General features: G+C 35.6%; 2 protein-coding genes across 2 annotated transcripts in view; both read left to right on the forward strand.

The window, feature by feature from the left end:
- The first annotated feature begins 2,611 nt into the window (after positions 1-2,611).
- LOC132788332 (solute carrier organic anion transporter family member 74D) overlaps positions 2,612-26,529 on the forward strand; it is a 37,325-nt gene continuing 13,407 nt past the window's right edge. The window contains exons 1-2 of the mRNA XM_060795665.1: positions 2,612-3,485; positions 21,960-22,008. The gene's annotated coding sequence lies outside the window, so the exon portion shown is untranslated. The remainder of the gene's footprint in view (positions 3,486-21,959; positions 22,009-26,529) is intronic.
- On the forward strand, positions 13,085-13,528 carry LOC132789942 (uncharacterized). Its single transcript, XM_060798291.1, has one exon. The coding sequence runs from the start codon at positions 13,129-13,131 to the stop codon at positions 13,432-13,434; it is 306 nt and encodes a 101-aa protein (XP_060654274.1). The 5' UTR covers positions 13,085-13,128; the 3' UTR covers positions 13,435-13,528.

Consider the following 26,529-nt stretch of genomic DNA (forward strand, 5'->3'; position numbering starts at 1 on the left):
CTATTTCTATACTTTGAATATGTTTTTTATTTCTCAGTTAAAGTTAAAGATAGCTGCAAAAGTTGCAAGTTGCGCCTTCATTGGCCTACGTGCATAATTCTGGTCAATATATTTTTGAAAGGGATGTGAAAAGATCGAGTATCTTTTTTTTCATTCGTTTTTCCATAAGTACGAGTTTGTTAACGTGTACACATCAAACAAAAGTGTCAGATAAGCCCAGCGTTGGTTGTCAATACAAAAAAAAAATTTTGGAAATTCTTGTTCAGTATTTGCTCGACGTTTGTTTACAAGCTGAAACAGTTACACAAACACACACAAACACACCACCACAGCAGATACAACTACAGATACGCGGCTTACAGCTAGAAAGAGATGCAAGAGAGAGACAGACAGAGAGAGATAGAGAGTGGGGGAAAGGCCATGCCCCTTTAGTTGTGTATTATTTTAATGCTGCATTTCAATCGAATTCCAATATAAATATAGTACGAACACTCATCAATTACTTTGATCGCCAGCTATCAGTAGAGTTTTCTTTTTTTTTTATTACCATTTTTATTTTGTATGGTATTTTTTTTTCTAATAATTGTTACAAAAGTTCAATGGACACTTCGAGGTGAATGTGTGTTTTGTTTATAAGCAAAATGCGATTGCAAGCGTGTTTAACTTGTTTACGTATCTCTCTCTCTTTCGCTCTCGTGTCTCTGTCTCTGTCGCACTGACATGTCACGTAATTAACTAGTTGCTGTCGAAACCGTTTGCAATTTGCCAATAAATTAATGCTAGACATACAAGTATAGCAGAAAATATCTCTTCACTCAATTCGTTTTGATCATTCATTAAATGCATTCAAATACACTCGATTGCTGACTGCCTAAACGGCCTTGCGCCCAATATTGTAATTGATATACGAGTCTAAAGACTTTACATGAACATGCAACCAAAAACAAAAAAATGCACTCAAATTGAATTTTTCACGAAATTCATTTCAGTTAAATTTTGCCTTAATTTGCGCCTTTTTTCGAAACATTGTTGCATGAAGCTCTTCATCATTCTAAGCTCTTCAGCTTTGGCGGCATCTTCATCAAAAGCTCATCAGGCTACCGGTGTTCAAAAAAGGATTCCCAAGTCTAACATCTTAATGATCTCTCTCTCTCTCTCTCTCTCTCTCTTGAGTATTTGGCATGAAAATGACATCACAATCATCGGCATGCGAAAAAAAGCTTTTGCATTGCAATGCACAAAGCAAGCAAACTAAGTAAGTAACCCAATTAGGATAATTAATAAGCTTGCGAAGCTGAACAGCTGTCAAAAGCGACAATAGATAAAATGGCCAACAACAAACAAGCATAGTCAAAGAACTAGCACACTAAACTCCCTCGCCCACAAAAGCTTAACAGCGGCGAGAGCTTTAACAGTGCTCGCGATAACAGCAGCGTGTGGCTGTTAAGCTTTTGCTTTTGACAAATGCAAAGAGCGCAGCTCCAACACTGACAACGACGACGTCGACGCGTCGCTGCTGCTGCTACTGCTGCCGACGCTGTCACAGTCACAGTCGCAGTCGCAGCTGACTGAGCAGCTGTTGGTTGTTGTTGTTGGGGGGGCCCCAAGTGAAAAAGTGTTTTCGAGCATTTTTTCAGTTTGGACTTGCCTTTGACCGCGTGCGGACGGCGACGCCAGCGAGTTGTTGTTTGGTTCGGCTTGCAACTGACACTCTGTGCATGTGTGTGTATGTGGACGATGTGTGTGTGTGTGCATGTGTGAGTGTCTCCTTCGTGTGTGTGTGTGTGTGTGTGTGTGGATGTTTGGGGGCAGCGACGACGCCGACAACAGAGCGACTGAACATTACACTTGCTGTGTGTTTTTTTCTGTTTCTGTTTTCTGTTATTTATATGTGCGCTGTGCTCTGTGCGCTCTCCCGTGTGCGTTATATATGTAGTATGTAGTATCTCTATCTCTGGCGCTGTATATCTGCCATATATTTATTTTCGTTTTTGTTTGTGCGCCGCCGCTCGTCGAAAAACAACAATGTAGGTCGTGCATATTGAATATATGCAAATAAAACAAACGATATTGAAACAGTACCGAAAACCTACTACTACTACGTTTTTTTTTGCGGCTCATGCGTCTACTACTATTTTGTAATGAATACAAAACACAACACACGCACACACACAAACACAAACGCCGACGCACAGTGCCTACGCCTGCGATAACAGCGACGATGACGGCGCGCCGTCGCCACCCCCTCAGGCAGCGAAGAGAGTGAGAGAGAGAGCCAAATAAAAATTCACTCTCGCTGCGCTGCCGGCGTCGTTTACTCGCTCTCTTTTTTTAGGCGCTGCCGGCGTCGACTGCGCGTCGTTGTTTTTGGCAGCGTTCTAATTGCGTGCGCGTCACTGTTGCTGTTGTTGGCTGTTGAGGGCAGCGACGGCGACGCCGCTGTTATCTACTGTTTTGGGCTGACTGTCGATCGTATGTATCGTATCTTGAAAGATACACCAGCACCATGGCGGCAGCGACACCAACAGCGACAGCGACGCGGCAGAGGCGTCGGCATTCGTGTGTATCTTCTTGATGTCGTATAAATTGAGCCGCACTTTGCTTATTCTCGAGTTTTTGCCGCTCAGACATCGTCGTTGTAACTGCACGCGCTGCGCTGCGAACGCGTCGCGTTTTTTTCCAATTCAATTCCATTTCACAACAACCACAACAACGACAACAACAATTTGTATTCCATTTCATAAACAACAAAAGAATTAAATAAATAAATCGCGCACAGCTCATAAAAAAAAAAAACGTAATTGTAATTTGTAATTATTTCGCTGTGCGACCCAAATTCGACTCGTTTTTAAATTTAACAAAATAAAAAACAAACATACTCTTTTGTGTATCTGCGAGATACAAGTGCAACACTGACGCGCCACAGAAATACACTCACACACACACACCCATACAAACACAACATTTTTAAAGCGAAAATTCAAAATTGTGCTATTTTTAAAATCGTATACAAAATACGCTTCGGCCTCAACAACAACAACAACAACAACAACAACACGTCGAATATATAAATCGTGGAAAATTCATTAAGAAATTGTTTTGAAAATCTCGCAGAAGAATGCAATTTAGTTTTGGATGTGAAGAAAGAAAAGTTGTTCACTCTTTTCTCGTGTTGTTTTTCACCCCCTTCCACAGCATTTCATTTTCCCTCCCATTTTGTGTGCAATTATTAAATTAATAATAATCAACAAAACAAAAAATTAAATTGTGTGAATTAAAACGAAAACAACAACATCCACAACAACAACAACAACAACCACATCAAGCAACCATCAGAGCGAGACAGAGAAAACACAGAGAGAAAGAGATAGAAGGAGAAGAAGAAGAAGCGAGGCAACTAAATAAATTACACGCATAAATTGCGTAGCGCAAAAAAGTTCTGAATGAAAAGCGAGTCGAAAGAATCGAAATACGGGCTGATAAATGTAAGTACAGCTCGAACAATGTACAAATATAATAATATATACATACATATGTATATAACGTACTATATATAACGCTTGTATATAATGCGATACTCGTGTGTAGTCGAATTAGCGTCGAACCATATGGCAAAACTTATTGTTATCTAAAACTGGTTTAACAGATCGCCATGAGCATGACTTCGAACTTTTTTCTCTTTTAAACAATTTATAGAGTTAATAGAGCTTTGTTTATAATAGATTTGTGTGCCAAAAAAACGAAAAAAAAACTTTTGAATGAACTTAAAAGATGCGAATATGAATTTAAGATCATTTTTGATCACTTGATAAATTTAATTGCTTAAGTAGATGATGTTCAAATGAAATGGTTTTCAAAAATACAAATATTTATACCATTTTAGAATTGAATATTGAGAGTAGAACTTTATCTATTATATAGAACATTTTTGAACGAACTTAAAAGATGCGAACATAAATTTAAGATCATTTTTGATCGCTTTATAAATTTAATTGCTTAAGTAGATGTTAAAATGAAATGGCTTTAAAAAAATACAAATATTTGTACCTCTTAAGAATTGAATTTTGAGAATTTTAATAGAGCTTTGTTTATAATAGATTTGTGTGCATGAATGATCTTAAAACATGCGATCGTAAATTATAGATCGTTTTTGATCATTCTATAAATTTCGTTGTGTTACTAGAAAATGTTAAAATGAAGCAGTTGAATGATGATATAGAATCTTGAGAGTTTTTGACAATTAATAAAAGAGTTTATTAAATTTGACACTTAATATACTTAAAGTATATTAAAAATATGCTTATATTATTTTGGTAGTACCTTCAAAAATATATTTCAAAAAATGGTTTTATTAATGCTCAAAGTGTTTATGCATTTTGTCTTAGCTTCTTAAAAAATTTATTTCGAAAATGGTTTTTAATAATTATCTGAGAAACAACAATTGAAATCTAGTAAAATTTTTCTTTGCAGCAGCTTCAAAATGTAATTTGAAAAATGTTTTTTGTTAAACATTAGAGTATATTAATACTTTATTTATTCATATTTAAAGAAAAAACATTTGAAGCCCACTAAAATTATTCTTGAATTGCATTACAACTACTTTAAAGATACTTTTTGGCGAAGTAAATAAAGAAATACACTAAATTAAAAGAAACTATAAAGATACTTGAGTTATTTCACAATTACTTGAAATCGAGATGAATTAATAAGTTATTAAAGTAATTGAAAGTAATAACATTTGATGGAAGAATTTCTTTACAAGTTCTTCTTTAAGAATCTCTTGCGTAGAAAGTAAATTAAGAGATAGGCTTCGTTTTTTTGAGGCATCTCAAATATTTCGATACACTTCATATAGAACCCTCCGCAATGTATTTTACAGATGCTCGGGATTTGTTTTTTTCTTCTCTTCATCTTCTTCTTCGTCTGTGCGTCTTTAGAGAAGAAGGAGGCGGGGAGGGGAATCTCATTGAGGCGCCAGAGAAAGTGAAACATGTAATTTTTTCTGTGTGTGTGTATCGCTGATGGCGACGGCCTAAAAACAAATTATACGCCGTATTGAGTGAAATCGTAATGAGTTAAGAAATTTCTTAAATGCGCGACTGTCCCTTTTGGACAGCTGAAAGCGCACAGTCCAATATAATGATAAGAAAAATAACAAGAGTATAAAAACAACAACAACAACACACAAAATCCGAAACTCAACAGAACATGAAATACATTCCGTTTTCGTTTTTTTATTTTCTGTAATTTTTCCGCTTCTTTTTGTTGTTGTTTTGTTTTTTGTGTAATTACATGCTGGCGCAGGCAGGCGAAGAAACAACAACAAAAACATGTAAATACGCACAGAAAAAGATAAAGATACAGATACAGATGCAGATGCTGCAGACGCACTCAAAGATACACATGCTTACGCAGAGATCGTTTCTTTTGCAAATGCAGAAGACAAAAGCGAAATTCAGACAAACAACAAAAGGCGCATAAATAAATGCTTAAGTATAGCATTTAAAAATGGCCAGTAAAATCAATAAACATGCGTTTAATTAACGCAAATGTTTGCATTGCAGATTTCTTGCTCACGAATTGTTTAGGCCATGTTTACCTTGCAGTTGCATTTTTTTTGGAGTTTCACTTTTAAGCACAAGACACAAACAGGCAAAAGGGTTAATAAAAGAAAGCCAGATTGTACGAGTTGGTTTTGGAAAAAAAAAACAGGCTCGCAGTGTAAATATGACCCACATTGTGGGCATTATCATAAATTTAAATGCCGAATCAATTCAATTGCATACAAAGAGATACAATTTATATATATTCATACTTTAACAGCGACGTAAAACGTAAAAAGATTGTAAACATTTTTACTTGAGTTTTTAATGACAATTTTATATTCTTTTCGTAGAATATGCAACTTGAAATTGTTGCTTGCAAATAATTCTTGGGCTCTTTGTCTTTATGTAAGCAAAGTGCAGTAAAGAAACATTTAAAAAATTAAATAAATCATAATAAAAAAGTAATAATAAAATTTTGAAATTTTGAATTTTTTAATATAATTTACAGAAATTTAAATTTTATAAATATGTGTTTAGATAATTTCAATGTCTAAAATGTAGATAAAATAAATATTATTTTTTTTGTAATTAATTTTGTTATATAAAGATTTCATTTATATTTTATATCACAAAGTTTTAAAAGGATAAAATGTTCTAAATAATTTTTTAAAAATATTTAGAATGCTTTATCCTTTAAAATAGAAGTGAAATCTTTAAATAAAATTATTTTAAAGATGTAAAAATGTAAAATTCTTAAAATTAATTTTTTTTTTTTAATTTTTCGCATTTGATGATTATTAAATATTTCTTAAGGCAAAAAAACATAAACCAAAAAATTTCTTTATTTTGAGTAAAGATGAATCTTATATCTCTTGATTAACACTTTAATTAGAGCCAGGAATAATTTTGGAATTATTTTCTGTAGTTAAATAATTGCAAAAATTAACGAATTCGTACGAAAACGAATTTTTATATTTCATCGTAAAACAGAATAGCTTTCAAACATCAATCTTAGCCTTAAATAAAGTTCTAATATAGAGCTATAAGAATAACCCTTTCTTATTTTCTCCAGATAATATTTGTTCATTCATAAGAACTATAGTATGTAACATTATTAGAATAATAACAAAGAAATTTTGCAAGTGATATTATAAAATTATATATAATATTTAAAGAAATGATTTAAAAGACGCGTTGTATTACAGAAAAGTTCAATGCATTTTCGTTAAATATCTTTAAACATTTTACATTGAATTGCCACTTGTAAGATTTTGTTAGTTTCGTATTTCATGTGAGTAAAAGTCGTAAACACTTTTATCTCAAAGACTCTTACGTATACTCAATATTCTCTGGAGCGCGTTCGCTGCCTTCCAGTCTGGAACTATCAGAGTTTTGAGCTTTTCGTTTTCATGCAAACTGGAATTTGTATTTATTTACTTACTTTTGATGTTGTTATATTTTTTGCTGGCAAGCGTTCTAAGACAAGATAGAAAACAACAAAACAATAATAATAGCAAGAGAAACAATAACAACAACAATAAGAAGAACAACAACAGAATTCCACCTGTAATAACGTCGCAGAAAAGAGCAGCGAAGTCAAGAAGAATCACGAAAACAAGAATCAAGCCAGAGACAGAGACAGAACCCGAAACAGAAACAGAAACAGAAACCGAAACAAAAAACCAGATTTGCTACTAATTTAAATTCTTGGCATACAAAAATCCTAAAAGAACGCAACAATAAAAACAACAACAACATTTAGTATTAAAATTGAGTTTGAAAACGCAGCGAAATGGCTTTATCGGCAAAATATTAGCCACAGTTCGCTCTCTTTCGCTCTCCCTCTCTCTTTCTCTTTCCTTGTATCTCTCTCTCTCTCTGTCTGTCGCTATATTTGTGCGTGACAAACGCTGCGAATTTCCGGCGCTTCCTTGCTTTGTTTTGCTGTTGTTGATAGATTGACATATGCCAAACATACAGATACATATTATAAACGCGTATCCACAAGATAGATTTTATTTTAATTTTTTTCATTTTAAAAGCAATTTAAACGTATCTTTGCCAAAAAGTAATGCTCGCATTTTTGTCAAGTTTTCGAGCACGTGAAGATTATTCGTTTGTGTGTTTTTCTGTAACTTAAAACTGTTGCCAATGGCATCTGGAGAGAGAAATAAAATCCAAACAAACTAAATTTTGTGCATGGCATCGTGTTATTATGCTAATTTCAGTACAACAACAAAGAGAACACTAAGAGAGAGAGAGACAGAGAGAGAGAGACAGAAACAAAATGCCGCATTAATTATGCATTTATTTAAAGCGTATCAAAAGCCGCTGGCTATGACCAAATTTTATCGCATCTGTAAATCGTAAATCCGTGTATATATTATATGCGAAAACCTCGTTTCAATTTGAAAACTGAAAGTTGGCCTAAAAACACGGTTCCAATTGATTTTTAATCGTTTTCGTATGGCTTAGATATAGCTACAAAGCTTCAAGCTCAACACATTTTTTCTCTGGGTGTGAATAGAATTAACAAAAGCCCAAAATGGGAAAATTATTTGTCATTATTTGGGATTAGAGTCGCGAGTCGCGACTTCGGCACACGTTAAACGAAGGCTTTGTGAAGATTCTTTCTTGAGAATTCTTCTGTCTGAACTCAGGAATTAAATTGAACAAATTTCTAAAATTTTATTTAAACATTCTATTTTTATAATCAATTCTATTTATAGTGTCAAAGAGGCTGTTTAAAAAGGTTTTTAGGAGTTTTCTCAGCTTAAGAATTATATTATTATTATAAATTTCTAAAATGTCATTTAAGCATTCTATTTTCTTTTTGTTTTTTGTTTCAATTATTATAGTCTCAGTTTAAATATTGTTTAAATCATATATTTTTATTCTCAATTATATTCATAGCTTGACTCTATTTAAAAAGCGTATAAAGAATTTTTTTAGATTATGAACTATATTAAAGAAGCTATAGATTTTTGATATACTTACCTATTAATATAATTTTCTAAAACTCTTTGTCAGCTTCTCTTTGAGTATCATTTAAATAATCTTTTTATATTCTAATTCTATTCATAGCTTCACTCTTTTTAAAAAGTGTTTCAAGACTTAAAATTTATATTAATCTTATTGTAAATTTCTTATTGAGTCATCATTCTTTGTTTGTTAAGATTTTGTTTAAAAGTTTCAATTTAAGAAACTATAGATCGCCGATAATAATAAAATTTAAAATTCTTTGAGTCAGCGTGACTTTGAGTATTATTTAAATATTCAAAATCTCTTTTTTAAAGAAGTTTGTCAAAGTTCATTTTAAAAGTCTCAGCTGAAGAAATTTATTGAAGAAGTTTTATAATAAATTATTAATTACAATAAAATAATTCATTGACTCAGCATCTCTTTAAATATGATTTAAGTATTCTATTTTTATTCTCCTTTCTATTTATAGCATTAAAGTCGCTGTTAACACTCTTTTAATTGCCATTCTTCTTGCTGAATTTCTTTTATGCCTCCTCTACTATTTGATTATGAACTATAATCTATTATTAATATGAATTCAAATTTTATTTATAGTTATATAACTTTACTGTAGCAATAATTAATCATTGTGGCTTTAGTGCAAGAAGTTCTCTTGACAGCTTCGTCTGTTTTTCTGTCTTTCGATGTCTGGACTTGACACTTGACTTGCTTCTCTTCTTCTTTTCTGCTTCTTCTTCTTCTTCTTCCCCATCTAGTACTTCTACTTCAGCTTCAGCTTCTTCTTCAGCTTCTTCTTCAGCTTCTTCTTCGTCTTCTACTTGTTATTCTTGACGTATCATCAACGCAATTGCGAAGCTGTAACTACGCAGCATCCGCTGCAAAAAATCAACTACACACAGACACAACTGCACTAGAGTGTGTGTGTGTGTGTGTGTCTTTGTGTGCGTGTGTCTGTGTGTGTGTGTGTGTGTGTGCCTCTCTCTGTGTCTGTGTGTGTGTATTGCGTGTCATACTTAAGTGATTTCAAAATAAGCCACAAGAAGAGCAACTTGCCACACCCACCATGCCCCCTTTCCCCCTCCCCCTCCCCACCCAACTTGCCACACTTGCCACTGGCAACTCGCAACTTGTGGCTTGTTTTGCTCGCTTACGCGTTGCGTTGCGTCGCGTCTCTTGAGCAAGTGATTTCAATTTAATTGACAGTCCTTGAACTTGACTTAAACGCAACCATAACACAAACAACAACAACAACAACTACAACGACAACCACAGCAACAACAACAACATCGACAACATCGAGCCGGCATTTCAATATGGATCACAGCTTCCACTTTCAGCTCCATCTTCTTCTCCCCCCTTCGCTCCACAATATTTCAGTGCTTTGCTCGCTCTTGTCAAAAACTTGAAGGTTTCGCGAGCTCTCGTTTCTTTATTTTTCCACCTCTTATACTATTCTATATAGTCTATTTCTACGCTCTATACATTATTCAAAACCCTAGTGCTAACAAATGTTATTTGTGCGTGCGTTTTTTTCCTTCTTTCTTTCTTTCATTTTTATTTGTCGTTTGTTAATTTATATGTATTTAAACGGCTTGGCGGGTTTTTTGCATACCCTCCACATAAGAAATTGTGCAATAAAATTAACATGAAAACTATTAAGTTTTAACTAAAATGATATAATGCTCTTGGGACCTTTTTTTGTGGCAAAATTTGTCAAATTTTATAGTTCATACATTATAGAAATCAGCTGGTAGGGCATTCATTATTCGTTGACAATTTCAATTTTCTTTGCAATTTCTTGTTTGACGAACTTGAAAAAGCAAATAATAAAGCCAGACGGAAAAGAGCAAAGTATATATATAAAGAATATGGCAGACGGACAGAGCAAGAGCGAGACACTAAAGAGAGAGAGCTTGAAAGAGAAAGAAAGAGAGAGAGACAGAGAAAAAACAGACAGATTAGGAAACCAGGGGCAGAGAACGAGGCGTGGCAGTTGCTTTATTCGCGACTTTTAAGCGCAAAAAAGCCATTTTATTAATCTTTTTCTTTTTTTTTGTCGTCATATTTTTCGGCAAATAAATCTTCAGAGCGGAGAGACGACAGACGAAAATACTTTTGAGATACTTGAACACTTAAGCGACGACGTAGCGTATACTCGTATAATTTATTTCGAAAGCGTGCGTACGCCACGCATTTTGCTACGACATCGATGACTTTATATATCGCACACAGATACAAATGTATCTAGATACCTGCGAGAGTATCTAATATGCTACCTTTCATTCATTGCGCGTCAATGAATGTGCAGATATTGGTGTCCGAGTGTGTGTGTGAAGTGTTTATATTGAACTTGGACTATAGACAAAAAAAAAAAGAAAAAAAGGTGGCTCAGCGTCGTCGGGCTTATAAAAATTCAATTATGACTCGGCAAGTTGGCAACACGTGTCGTGTGTGTTTTTCAATGCTTTCGGTTTTCTATTTCACACAAAAAAAAGACACAAATTCAAAATACCTCGAGGGTCTGCTGCTCTTGAAGCGCAGAGGTTATTGTGTGGCACAAAGTATAGAGTGTTAGAGTGTATAGTGAGTATACGCCCTGTGGGCCCCCATAAAACAAAAGCATACGCAGCGAGAAGATAAATAGCCGCAGGTGACAAAATGAAATTCAAATGCATAACTTGATATTCAATAGATAAGCTGCTCCAGAGCTCGAATAATAAAAGTAAATGAAACCTACACACACACACACTTGCATCTCTCTCTCTCTCTCTCTCGCTACGTCTCTGTGTGTGTACAATTTTCGAGCGAGTCGAAAAAAAACTTTCACCCGCAAATGATCTATGGACACACAAAAGCCAGACACACACTCCAAAGACTTTCGCATTCAAATCGATGAAGCGGTTGCCGCCGCAGAAGCCGACAAAAATCCACAAAAAGACTCTACGCACATCTAATTACAGCACTTGAACCGAAGAAGAAAACCCTAAAAATCCCAAAAATCGAAAAGCAACAAATATCACACACCACAAAAAAAAAGCTGATTAGAAATCAGTTCTCGTTCATACGACGACGAGAATTTCGTTTCACATTCTATTTACTTTCACAAAATCAAAATTCAAGTTCATGGCAAGCGCGATTGCCAATTGTCGTTGGGACTATCAACTAAAAATTTCTGCATTCTCCGATTGTACTTAGTACACTTAGTTTATATACCTCATTCAGCTGATATCTCTCTAGCTATACGATCGATGACGTTCTTCCTATCAACAACGATAAGTTCGAACTAAGCAAATCAACTCAAACACTATGACTAAATTATGATAGAAAATTTGTGTATTAAGACAAGTAAAATGTGCTTGTTTACCATTGCTTGACTAGTACATACCCTGTAGAGCTACACTTCGAAGTTAAGGCAATACCAGTTGCTTATCATGCGATTATTTCAAATCAAGAAATAAGTATTTTCAAATCTAATCTTTTATTATTTATAATACTCTTTCTATTGAGATTTTCCTAGATTACAGGGTATCTAAATTGTGCGTGTGCTTGAGGGAAAATGTGGGAAAAAGGGGAGCAAAGCGTAAGATACTTATACGCATTGAGATTGTGGGCGCCTATAAGTAAAAAAAAAATATAAAAAACGTTCTACAATATTTTGATTTCTTTTTCTGTGTCAATGAACTCGGTTGAACTAAATTCGTTGTTTTTTTTTTGTTCTTTTATGATTCTTAGTTTTATTAGGTTTTGTTTTATTTCTATTTAATTTTCGTTTTTCGTCCGGTGCGTGAGTTGTTATCTTCAAGAATTGTTGCGTAGGCCGTCGTCGCTTTAGAAAAGAAAAGTTATGGCAATTGCCGCTTCCCGGCATTGTCGACGAACAAAAAAAAAACAGTGCTTATAAACGATAATGAATGGATTTCATTGGGGAATCAGGTCAAGAGGTCGGAATATGACAATAACATATCGAAATTGTGGGAGAAATCGACGTGCGAGTTGAAGTTGAGGCAATGTGGAAGCCTTGCTTATAAGTCAAAATAAACAAGAAAGCTACAGTCAAGAGTGCTCGACTGTGAGATACCTGCTACCCAAATTATTCTTTAAATATACGAATTTAATATACTTCAAAAATACTGAAATGCATATTTGGTATATTTATAGATATTTATATATTATACTATATACGAAATATACCGTAGAGTATAAAATATACCGAATACTGAAATGCTTTTAAGGCTATATTTTGTATATTAATGTAGTACTACATTCAAAATATACCGTCGAGTATAAAATATATCAGATAGTCAGTCAAAGCATAATAAAACGAAAAATTAAAAAAATAAAAATATATAAAAATGTAATACAATAAAATAGAAAATCAAATAAATACATCAAAAATATATAAGTAGGTGGCTTTATTTACGCCCGCTTTTGCTGATAAGCTGGGGATTCACAAGCTTTGGAAAAATCACCGAGTTTAGGTCAAGCTCCCTAGAGATACGCAGGCACAACAAGTGAATCCCAATGAGCTGTGATGCGCTATAAAAACGCGTTCTCGTGTCCAAGTCGAACACAGTTAATATTCGCTAATTAAACACTCAAGATGTTCTCCAACAAGTGCCACTTTGTGTTCCTTTTGGTTTGCTGCCTGATTGCCGCTGCCGCAGCTGCAAGTTTGGATTCGGAGCTGCTTATTCGTCGGGAGCGTTCTCCTCAGCATGGTTCTGTTGTCATCTCGGGTAGCAAGGATCATCAGACAGGACGTCAAGCGGGCGTGCAGTATAATCACAATCTTTATACCAGTCGAGATGGGCGTGGCAGCATTGACGCCTATGCGAATGCTCAGCGTAACTTTGACCACAACCGTAACAATTTCGGTGGCGGAATTCAGGGAAGATGGCGTTTCTAAAGAACCGATAGTATTAACATATTCACAATGATTCACAAACAATAAAAGTGTTACTAAGAAAAACAATAAACTATTTAAAAATATTGTTATTTAATTGCCCAAAGTTGACAACTATAAAAGTGGATACAGAAAGCATCTGCATTTGTAAATCAATAAAATGCAGTGGCGTTTACTTAGAGTAGTTGCCAACAGCAACAAAAGCAAGACAACAAAACACACACAAAAAAGGAGAAAACAAATAGAAAAGAAGCGTTGAAATATTTTTGTGGGAACATTGAATGGTGAATGCTCTTTTACTTACAATTTTTCGTTAGACTTCTGTAAATTATTTTGCAATAGAACTTAAATACTAAAATAAATGAATATGTAATTAAATTAAAGAATAAAATAAAACGTATTTAAATACCAACTGTTGCAGTTTTTACAACGATCTGGCAGCACTGCCAATTAAAATACTTAAAATGGCGGCCACTAAGTAATTGGTTTACTGTGCAAAAGTACTTATGCTATTTGTGGCTCCACTCAATAATTCACAATGCAATATGATGAATGAAAAAGTGCATATACCTTGCCACAAGTGTCGCGTCCGAAGAAGTACTAAAAGTCATGAGTCGTTGGGTTCAATGCACTCTGCAACTGGCGCTGTGTTGTTGACGTTGTGTAACCAATAAAAAATTGATTCTGTTGCGTGCGGGCGTTTGCTGGGAGTGCGAGTGAGAGGGAGGGAGAGAGAGGCAGAGAGCGAAGGGGCTTACACTGTGAGAAAGTCATAATGGCGCGGCGTGCAGTTTGGGGTTGCATTTTATGCATTCGCTTTTTATCGCCTGTTTCGTTTAGTGCACAGCAAGAACTCTGTTGCTTTGCTCAATGGCAACTTATCTCTACTCGCCACTCACATGTGTTGGACTCAAGGGAGCGCATGAGGGAGGTGGGGGAAGCAGAAGCAGAAGCATTTGATTGCATGACTAACTGTAATTACTTTCGCTTTCCGTTTGTTCAGCTGGCAAATCAATAAAAGCAGAAAAAAACTATAGCGAAGTCCATTCAAGAATTTCCCTTAACGAAATGAAATGAATTAAATGCTTCTTGACCCTGCCCCCCGTTCAAATTCCGTTCATCATTTTGGGAAAGCGCACCGAACACATGAAGGTGTGTAAAGGGAGAGTCAGAGTTGGAGGGGGATAGGGAAAAATAGGCATCGTCAGCTGCATAGAAAATGACTTTCCATTTTCATTTAACAATAAGCAATCAATTGCAGCAGCAACAGCAACAACAAAACAACAACAACAACGGCTACGGCAAAAGCAAAGCTAACGATCTATTAGAAGAAAGTAAAAACAACTAACGAAACACAATGAAAAGACAAAAGAGGCGCCTCCTACACAACCCGCCAGGTGAGCAGCTGCCTGAGCTGTCAGCTGATGCCAATCAGACATAGAGCGAGAGCCGCCAGAGCGAGAGCCAGTGTTGGGAAGTGCTCGCAAGCAGTGGCATGGGGAGGGGGAGGGAGCTCATGAGCAAATGGGAAAATCCGTATGCCGTTAACTGGTTTTCATTTTCGGCTTGGAAAAACCGCACATTTGGCATTGCCAACGCTCGTTGCCATTTTTAGTGGCAAAAAGCGACTGCATCATAATGAAAGTGAAATGCATTGCGCAGATGGCAGCAGTTGCCAACTACAGCTGCAGTGCGATAGACAAAGAAAGAGACACACACACAAATACACACTCACACAGTGGTAGCAAGTAAGTCAAGTGCAGTTGCCGTTTGTTGCAACACGCAGCATCCGATCGACGCGTCGATCTCTTTATGGTCAGCGTCACTTGCGTGGAATGTTGAAGCTAGAGGCGCGTCATCGAAGCGCAGACACTGCACTTATTTGGCATTTGACGTTAATTGGCAAGCCAAAGCCTTGCTGCCACATCGTTTGCATACGCATTCATGAATTATGTCAATGCACATCGCAGTCATTCTATATGGAATATCTCTTCAATGTCAGATCAACAATGAAGGCCGCTGCTTGCTGTTTTATCTCCGGCCAGCAGCATCTTCTGCTTACAATTGCAGACATACATCCATATGTATTTCTGTATCATATCATATGAATGAAGGCTCTGTGTTATTGGTTCAATAACATGCCCGCAACTTGACATTGAGACTTGCGCTGTCGTTTGCATTGTGGTAGGGCCAAAGTCGATAAACTCACAAATACAAAGTAAATGCTGATCTGGCCACACTCTGCGAAGCCTAGTTCAAAGTTCCAACTACGCTAAGTTGGCAACGCTGTAATATAAGTATTATCGATAACAGCTGAGCTTAGAATAATAGCCTCTTTCCACCGCACGGTTTTCTTTGGTTTTCTTTGGTTTTTTTTCCCGTTCAGGCCGAATGTTACGTTCGCCCCATGTAAAAACCCATAAGAAAAAAACGTCGGTTTTTCTACGTTCGCGAGCTACGTAGAAATAGCGAACGCACTTTTTGGGTAATTATCGATATTTTGATCGATATGACAACGAAAAAGAGCTCACCACTAAGAAAACAGCTGACATTAAAGTGCGCCAAGGTATGAAAATAGAAAAATTAAAATTTTATTTTGCTTTTTAAAGCAAATTTTGTATATTTTAGATGAGCCAAAAAACTCGAAAGCCGTCAATATCGTGGAGTGGCATCCACGAGGCTATGTTGTTCGAGTTATGGGAGGATATATGTAGTGCCTTTTTTGGCCAATCCACAAAGGCTCCACAAGGGTGCCAAACTCCTCCCTATTAATTCGAAAATTATCTTCAAAAAATGATTCGTTGTTTCCAGGAACATCGCGCTCCCAAAAACACCCATGCTGTTGCTAAAAAGTAAATGTATTTATGTAAATATTACATTGCTGCCAGCAAATCTACTTATGTACATAGCCCCAAACTGATGGCGATTTCTTTACTATTGGTAATGGCCTATACTCTATACTCCGCTAATTTTCCCTCCACTTCGTCAAAATCCTCATAAAAATCCTGCAATTTAATAAAATTTTCCATTTTAAAATGCGCGTGCTGTTTTTTGAATTGTTCGCCAACTCGTGTTTACATTTGAACAGCTGACATTTCAGAGCGGCCATATTGAGAATTTTACCGTTGCCCATATTTCTCGGTTCGTGCAGATGGAAACCCCGAAACGGGACTTTAAAAAACGTAGAAAAACTGAGTGAGGTGGAAAGAGGCTATAAGCTTCAACAAGCGCTGTACGCGTTATCGATAGCTGCCCACTGTTATCGTGCAAAACAATCAAGAGCAAATTATTATAATTTAGTGGGTTTTTTTTCCTTTCCCAAATTCGTTGGCATTTCTCTTTGCAGTACTTTATGTGCGACTCATTTTGATCAAGTCACAATAAATTAACCTCTATTTGTAAGCCAAATGAATAATGTGAATAACTAAAGCAGCAAACAACAGTGAGAACAGCAACAACAACAACAACAACAATGCAACATCAATTCACTTCGTTGTCGTCTTCTGCTTCTTCTTCTTCTTTTGCTGTTTGTCGGTTACATTTCACTGATTTTGAAAGTGAACGTGTGTGTGCAGGCGGAATTGGAATCACGACTTGTAGACATTGTAGGCCGCATGCACAGTGGAGCAAATGCAATGATCATCACCAACAAAAAAACGAAAACAACGAGCTATTGTCGTTATTTATTGTTATCACGGTGCGCAGTTGCAAACAATGTTGTTGCCGTTTGCTGTTGCTGTCGCGTGTCTGCAATGCTTTAGCTGTTGCTCTGTTGTTGCCTCTGTTGCTGTTGCTGCTGCTGATAAGAAGGTGAATGCGATTAGCAAAACGCAATGGCGAATGCATTGCACACGAAAAACCAGCCAAAAACAAGTTGCAACTTGACCCACGTTGTTGTTGTTGTTGTTGTTGCAGTTGCTGTTGTTGAATTGGCGGCGGCGTGGGTGAAATCCAAGAGATACATAAATTGTTGGCGTCGTGCTGCTGCTGTTTTTACTTTTCCAATGATTTATAATATTTTTATGCCTTTTTTTCGTTGTTATCTTTTTGTATACCCTGTAAAAAGACAATTTGAAAGTAAGCGAACCGGATGTCGAGGGTATTTGGCAGCATTCAACAGCTCGCATTGGTTTATTTTTATTTTTGGGATATTTTATTTGGCGCAGATACAGATACAATTTGGCTTGCATATCTCTCTCTCGCTTGAGTTACATATTTGTAGCGTCTGCGGCCGGATAGACAACGACAACGACTCTCTGCTCTCTCAGCTTGCTGCTTTAGCTGCGTAGGCAGCTGCATCAGGTTGACCCAGTTTTCGCTTTTCATGTCTGCGTTTCCATCTCCGTTGCCCTCCTCCTCGCTGCAGTTTGTCTTGCTTGATTTTTTTTTATATTTTTGTGAAAATTATACGAAATGCAATTTTAAGTAGACTTGTCTTTACTCTTTTGCTGTGAGTGTGTATGTGTGCTTGCATTAATTTATGGCATTTGTTTGGCTCGTAAACAACTGAACTGACGCTCAATCAATTTAACACACATTTCGCCCCATCTTGAAGCACTTATTCAATTGACGACTGCCACGTAACGTAATTCCTACTAAACTAGTTTCGCCTCCTTGCGTTCTTCTTGACAATTTGCAACAATTTTCGTTACATTGTTGCACACAAAATACAACTATGAATGCGGCCGCAAATTAGCAACACAAAAGAGGCAAATCAAGCGAGGCGAAAATGTTTTGCGCGTGCAGCGCCAAAGTGCAGTAAACTGCATTCGATCACTACTCGTAAAATGCATGAAAGCGTTTTACTTTTTGATCACTCACTTACTATTATTTATGCCCATTAATTGTGCCAGCGAGACAGCGAGGCGCAATGCAAACGCTGCGTCTACGTATTGTGGACATTGCGCATACGCCGTGTGATTTATATGCTAAGGCGGGGCGCGGCTGTCGGCCATTAAATTGTAACTGCAACGCTGCAGCCATATAATAATATAAAAATTGTATTTGCTTAGAAAAATACACCAAATTTGCAGAATTCGAAATTCAGTTACTGTAGAAATTTAAATTTATTGTAAAATAACATTCGAAGATGTACAAAACAATTGCAAAAATAAAAAATAATGTTATTTATAAACAATGTTATTCCCCGTTCAGAATAAGCAAACCATTTTTATTTATTAATAAATAATTAAAGAATAAATATAAATAAATGGAACAATGTATTATAAAAAAAATACCAAATTGTCATTCATAAATAAATAGTAAAGCTAATGTAATAATATATGTAAATATTCGCTAGGTGAATAAAAAACTATTAAAAAAAAAAATTACGCCACATTGTTGTAGTGTAACATTCTAAACATTGTATTCATTTCAGCTAATTTACAATATAATAATAATATACTACATTGTAATTTATTGGCACATAACAAAAAACTAGAATTCTTTGAAAAAATACTATTCAATCCTACTTATTTTTGTAGCGTGCTCGAAACACTACAAATTAAATTTTCGCAATAATAATAAAAGAACAAAAAAACGTTTTTAAATGCAAAGTCAAATGTGGGTTGGTCAATTGTCTCTCTCACACACACACAGCTCACATACAAACACAAGGTAGGCTCGTCAAGTCAATGCACTTTTCCCACCCACACACACACGCACACACACAACAGCTGCTGTCCATGTGCGTGTTTAAGTTTTGCAATATTTTCATTTTCATTTTGAATTTTAATTTCGTTTTCATTTCACATTTAACGGCACTGCGCTCCGCTCTGCCCAACTGCACTCTCTCAGCGCATCGCTGTCGACGTCGACGTCATGCTGCGCTGCGCTGCTTTTTTGTCTATTGACTGCGACGCGTCGCTGCAGGCGTCTAAAAATACCAAATGCTGTGTGCAGCTGCTGCCGCTGCCGCTGCTTCTGCAGTTTGCTGATCAATTTCACTTTCACTAATTATGTCACAATAAAAGCAAATGGCAAAATGCGGCATAATGATCATTAGCCATCATGATGGACTGCATCGCATGACGCATCGCAAATAGTCAATTTTCTCCTCCCCTACGCTGTCGTTGTCTAGACACTAGACACTTGTCTGGTATTTTTATGGCTGTTTTCTTCTTTTTCTTTTTTGTCAATTGCGCAACATTCTTTGTGTTGTCTATAGTGTAACATGAGAGCAGTCCCCCTCTCTCTCTCACCCTACATCGCAAAAAGCTCTCTTTATCTCTGTAGGGGTTGGCTGTTAACTGTTAAGTTTATGGTGCACTATTTATTGTGTTGTCGTAGGTCTTCGGTCTACTACTAAATACAAACATATCATAGTAGATAAGCAACACTATTTGTAGTGGCCAGTAAAATACTATTTATGAATTAAAGTGGCCTGATTACTGTCAGCAATTTCACGCACATACATCTAGTATATTTAGTATTTATTACGCATATAAAAGCAGCTTTATTTAGCTGCAAATCTACTACTATTTGCGTTTGATATGTAAAATCGAAAAGTGCAGCAGAAAGTGCAAGTTGTCCACTGCGCTGCGCTCTCTCAGCCGCAGCGACTGCAATAGAGCTTTTTTTATTTGTTATGCTCACGCTCTCTTGGCTTGCTCTCTACGACGCTGGCTCTCTCGCTCTCCCTCTCTTGCTTTGGTGTTCTCTCTTGTGCTGGCATAAAATTATTGAAATTGCACAAAGAAAAGTGAATCGTTGTTGAGCAGATGCTTGTGTGCGTCCGTGCGTGCGTATGTGTGTGTGCGTGGCGATTGTGTAAGTTTTTACAACAACGACAAGAACCGCAGCAGAAACTGAAACTGAGACTGAGATTAACTCAAAAACTTGTTTTAATGCTGCTAGTAGTAGTTGTTGTTGTTGGTGTTATTGTTATTGTTGATGCAACGATGCTTCGACCGTTGTTGTTTGCTTGTTCTTGTTATTGTTGCTGGGGAGGCTGATTTGCCACCCCCCCTCCAGCACCCGAAGCAACGATTTACGAGCAGAGTAATTAGAGCAGTTGACGTCGCCGCTGGCGCTGACGTTGGCGTTGACGTCGACGCCTGAGCGAAAGAGAAAGAGAGAGAGAGACAGCGCTGCAGCTGTAACTGCATATTGAGCTTTGGCAGCAGTGCGAGTGCAGCGTTGCATTTGTGTGTATGTGTGTATGCATTTGCGCATGAGTGTATGTGTGTGACGATGTGTATCTGTGTTTTTGTGTGTGACTGACCTATCTCAATGCAATCCTACTTGAGCTCTTGCTTTTATTACACACACACAAACACACACACTAGCATAAGCACACATACTGAGCAGAGAGACCAAAACGGAGTGTCAGACAGTTGCGCTCATTTATCTTTTATTTTCATGCAGTCGAATTGCTGTTGTTGTTGTTCTTGCTTGTAGTAGTTGTTGTTGTTGCTGGCGTGCAGCCATTGTCGCTGCCCGTTCACATCGATTTTAGTTGCTGTCGCTGCGCTTGTTGTTGCTGCGGTTTGTTGATGTTGTTGTTCTTGTTGTTGTTGTGCATGTTGTAGACAGCATTTGCATTCATTGTACACTTTGCCCCCTTGTTGTAATGCGTTTTTTATTGCAATAAAAGCAAAGCAACAACAAAAATATTGTTTAAATGCTCGTTCATAAATTGTTTTCACACGCAATGCGGCGACGAACTTGTTTTTTATTTTTATTTTTGCTGATCAGCTTCACTTGTATTCACAATTGTTGATGTTGTTGTTGTTGCTTTCGTTCTGGTTGTCGTTGTTTTATAGTTGTTAATCGCTTTTGCTGTAATTGTTATGGGCCAACTAAACGTGCAGTCTGCAATGCTTTTGCGTCCCTTGTTCTTCTTGTTGTTATTATTATTATTATTATTACAGCCATTCTGGTTGTTGTTGTCTTTGTTGTTTATGACAAGAATTTCGCATGTAAATTACAACTAGCAATTGCGTTGCTCTGTGGGGCGCTCAGTTAATTAAGATTACCAGCTATATGACTGGGATACATGCAATCATCATGTGTTTAGAGAGCATACAGAGTAAAGAAATGTTTATTTTTTGTTCTGTCACTTTCAAAGCAAACTTTAATGCGCGGTTAAAGAAAGAATTTAAACACCGCATTCTTATTAAAAGTTTTAAAACTATGTCCTGTCAAAATTTCAGCTTTCCAGCTCTTACCGTTTGCATTGTAGAGCTGTGAACTTTGAAATAGCAGTATGCATGTTGATAGTTAAATCATTGGATCATAATGAAATACTTTACACAGAACCCGGATATAAAATTATCTTGACCTAGGAGTTTCCGTTGTCCGTTATGGGAGTTAGGTTTGTTCTTACCCAAAACTCACCCATCCATTAAATAGTGAATCACAATCCAACTATCAGTTGTCCCACTTAACATAATAGCTCTAGAATGTGTTCAAATATTGTGAAATTACTTCCACACATTTTTGTAATATTAATCATAACATTAGATTTATGTTCACAGATTTTTTGGCAATCATCTTTAATTGTTCTGTACCCTTTATTGTTTTTGCAGTTACCGCTTCAAAGCTACAGATGCCAACTCCAACTAAAATCAACAATAAGTAAGTAAATGAGTTCTTAAAGTCAACAAAGCATCAAAAAACCAAAAAACAAACACGTATACGCCGCATTGTACGGGGCCCAGCCTTAAATAAACACTTAATTTAAAATGTAACGCCAAAAAAAGCCACTTGGCGCTTAGTGGAAATTCACAAAAGAGTCACAACAACAATAAAACAAAACTGAAAAAAAAATTATCATACTCACGCACACCGAAAATTATGCACAGAATTTTAAACAATTGAAAAATATTGTTGAAAAAGGGCATGAGGGGGGTTTCTTTTTTTTGTGGGTCGCAAAAACTGCTAAGTACATTCATAAACAAATAATGAAGAGAGAGAGGAGAAAAGGGGGAGGAAGAGAGCAGGTTAGAAACAGGCCTAGATACAAGATGGAACACTCAGAGGCCAATTCCAGGTACTTTTCTTGTATTGCCAAAGCCACTTGACACTTTGAGAAGCTCTTGCGAATACGCGTATTTCATTGTTCGATGATTCTCTATCATCTCTGAAGCTGAAGCTGAATATTATGCAAATTAGCATGACTAAGAGATACCCGTACTCGTCCATCTAATTGGGCGTTAATTGCTTAAATCAATGCACATCATCAACTACAATACAATTTACGAGCATTTCGGCTAAATTGGCCGCAACCAAAAATCAAAATTGAGCGACAACCAAAAAACGGGAGAAAAAAAAGGTTGTGCACAAAAACCAAAATAAAAAAGAAACTCGAGTTGGCCACAAACAATTTATAAGGCTTCAATTAGCGTTATAACGGTACTGTCGGCTGAACATTTAAGGCAAGTTAACACCTCAACGCACCTTCATTCCACATTTCGTACTTGCCCCATCACACAGACGAAAGATCTGCAAACACACACACACACACACACAGACACACACACAGAAAGTCTTGGTCAAGAAAGCCGCTTAAATCAGCAGCTCAATCAATCAGACGTATGTTAAGGTTCTGTTTAAATTAAGAATATTTCTTATAAATGGCAGACGCAACGTTCTCGCTGGCGTTGACGATCACTGTGGTGACTTCTTTTGACCAGCACTGTGGGGCAATAGTTCTCTAAAAAAAAGAGGAAAAATATAATTTAAAATTAATATTAAGCAAAATTCAAAATTCAAAAGAAATATCAAGATTACAAAATAAATTAAGATATGAAATTAAAGAATTTAACTTTGAATGAAATTTAATTAAATATATAAAATAGTTCCATATATAAAGAAATTTTTGTAGTTTCTAACGAATATTTATAAATCGCAATTGAATTGCAATTTAAAATGATTTTGCTTTTTTAAGGAAGGTCATAAAAGATTTCGATTTCATAATTAAAGTCTTAATATAATTAAATTAAAAATATAAAATGGATTCACATTACACATAAGATTTTTTTTGAATTTCTAACAAATATTTTGAAGAATTGAATACCAGCTTATGATTCCGATTTTTTGGAGTACAATACTAACACATCAGTTTAAAAATAATTAGATAAAATTAAATTTAGTTTAAAAATATATAAAAATCATAAAAAGATTCCAAATTCCGTATGAATACGTAGATCTCAGAAATTATATTAGAGATATGTTGATATAATATTTTTTTTCGACTTGTTATTTTTGCACGCAGATTAAGTTTGTTTTAAATTTTTACCACGCCCACTTATAACCCTGCAAATTGACAAAAATCGAGAAGTTGAGGTAATTTTGAAACTAGAATCGCGGTACATACAATAACAACTATAGTGTTTATGATTCCTAAAAATTGATTGCGAACAGATTCAAATTTTAGAATTTATTGAAGAAATTCATTTAGTTGTTTTGACTGAAAATGTGGTATATTCCCAATGTAGTATTATATAAATATACCAAATATAGCTCTTGGTATATATTAGTACGTTAGCGGTATATTGATTTGGTATATTTTAAGAATAATACCACACTGATTCGCTGATTTCAAAAGCGGTATTTCACGTAATCGAATTTTACTTCTTTTATTTTATAATATTCTTAAGTATTTAATTTACTTATTTATGCGATTTTTTTATTATTTTATTTTTATTTACACTGAATATATTTTTTACACCTTTTCTTCACCTTGCTTCACTGTAAGCATAAATGACAAATGTAAATTGTGGCGGGAAAGCAAAAAGCAATCGCTTGAATTTATTTTGTATTTTCTTTACTTATTTTTTAGGGTTTTTACTTTATTTTGTTTTCGTTTTTTTTCTGTTTTTTTGTACCGGCAATATGCTTAAATAAATTTGAACATCTTCTTTTGGTGTGTGTGTGTGTGTGTGTGGACTGAGGCAGCAGCGCACGTCAGCGCCATGTTCTGATCTGCTGGCCAGATACTGGCAACCGAATTGGAACGTTGCTTCTTCGTTCTCTGGCATTTGCCAGCAGCAGGTATCAGGTACAAGTAGCCAGCAGCCAACAGCCAGCAACCAACAACCAACAGCCAACAGCCGCGTTTGCCGGCTCCCGACTTAATGCAGTCCTCTTAAAATGCATTTTTGATTGCATTTCATTAGGTTCGCCTCGTTCTTTTTTTTTTCGCTTCGCGTCTTTTTTGTATTTTTTCATTATTTTGCTTTTTTTTTCGGCTGTCGCTTTGCTTGTTGCGGGCATTTCAAAAATTTATGCACACTTCGCTGCCATTTTTGAGGTTGTTAATTTTTTTCTTATACACATACATGTGTATAAATATATATATACTTTTTGTATTTTACTTGGCTTTCGATTCGTTTGCGTCGGCTGCTGTTCTTTTGCTTCATTTCTTACCTTTTTGGCATTTTTAACAAGCGCCGTCAAAAAGGAAGTTTGTTTTTTTTCACCACCTCCTCTCTCCCTCTCTCTTTCTCTCTGTCCCTATCTCTGCCTCGCTCTCTGTTTTGTTGTTGTTGAAAGTGCGCATAAAGAAAAGCAACTGCGGCGAACAAAATAAATAAAATATATACAGTAAAGCCATGTGCAAAAACGGCTCAACATTGTCTGTATCTTATGGATATCAGTTGCCAGCGTTGTTTTTCACTCTCACAAAAAGTATATCAAATGTGATATGTCGTTAGCAACATTTTAAAGTTAATAGTCTCAAAACCATATTTTTTAAATTATGATAAGTGTGTGGAAGGTTATAACTTTGTGCCTAGAGGAAATGAAGGTAACATCAATAAGGAGAAATCTCCTAGCATATTTTGTATTGGTATGGTATATTTTCAAAATAATAGTATATCAATATATCAAACATACACGTTAGTATATTTCAGTATTTTTGCCATTAGTATTTTTAGTATAAATTAGGTATACATTTTTAAAATCTGGTATATTTTGTATTCTACGGTATATTTTCAACGTAATAGTATATCGATATACCAAACAAATACTTTGGTATATTTTTTTTGGTATTATTATTTTTGGTGTATAGTTTAACAATCTGGTATATTTTGTATTCTATGGTATATTTTCAACGTAATAGTATATCGATATACCAAACAAATATTTTGGTACATCCTAGTGTTTTTTGGTGTTAGTATTTTTGGTATTGATTATGTATATATTTTAACAATCTGGTATATTTTGTATTTTAAGGTATATTTTCGCATAACAATATATCGATATATCAAGCAAACGCTTTGGTATATTTTAGTATTTTCAGTGCATTTTAATACTATTACGGCACTATTTTGCTTTTATTGAGCACACTCGATTTGTAGCTTTCTCACCTTTTCCTAATTAACTTTTAGTGTATTTAATACTCGACGTTCATAATTATTTTCCTGCATGTTTTTGTTTGTTGCGTCTTTTTGTTGAATTCTTGTTGCCGCACCTTTTGTCATGGTGCCATGAATCATGTATACATATGTAAATACAATGCACAGTCCATATAAACATGCGTGTTCCACTTTAAAAACCAAATGTACATATAAGTCTGGTAATCCTCATCTTAATCGCCTTCGTACATTTCTCAAACTGTTCGAATTTCATTTTTTATAATCCGCAATATTCGGATTTTTCGGTACATGTAAAATGTTTTATCGTTCACCTTAATAGGAATTACACTCGAAAACAATACGTGAAATTAATGCCATTAAAAGTAAACCAAAAAAAACGATAACTTGTAATGAATCACACTCGAAGGAAATAATAATAAGTAAAAAAAAATAACCCAAACCGAGCTCAGATAATTTTGACACTTTCAGCTTTAAAACGGGGCTTCAATTAGGTTGATATACATATTAATACAGCAACGAAAAAAAAAATAAATGTTATCTACATATAAATATACATTTTATGTATATGTAAATGTGGTAAACAAATTTGATCAACTTTTTTTCTGTTGCTGCTGCTGCTATTCTCTGCGTCTGTCTAAAAATTTTGTTTATAAAAAAATGAAAGAAAAAAAAAACGCACACAAACAACGATCAGTTTATTTTTTGTGGTGTGTTTGGCTTGGTTTTAATTTCGGTTTTCAGTGTGAAGGTCAAAGTCAAGGCGACCAGGCACGAAAAA

This window comes from Drosophila nasuta, chromosome 3 (assembly GCF_023558535.2).
Source record: "Drosophila nasuta strain 15112-1781.00 chromosome 3, ASM2355853v1, whole genome shotgun sequence".
NCBI lineage: Eukaryota > Metazoa > Arthropoda > Insecta > Diptera > Drosophilidae > Drosophila > Drosophila nasuta.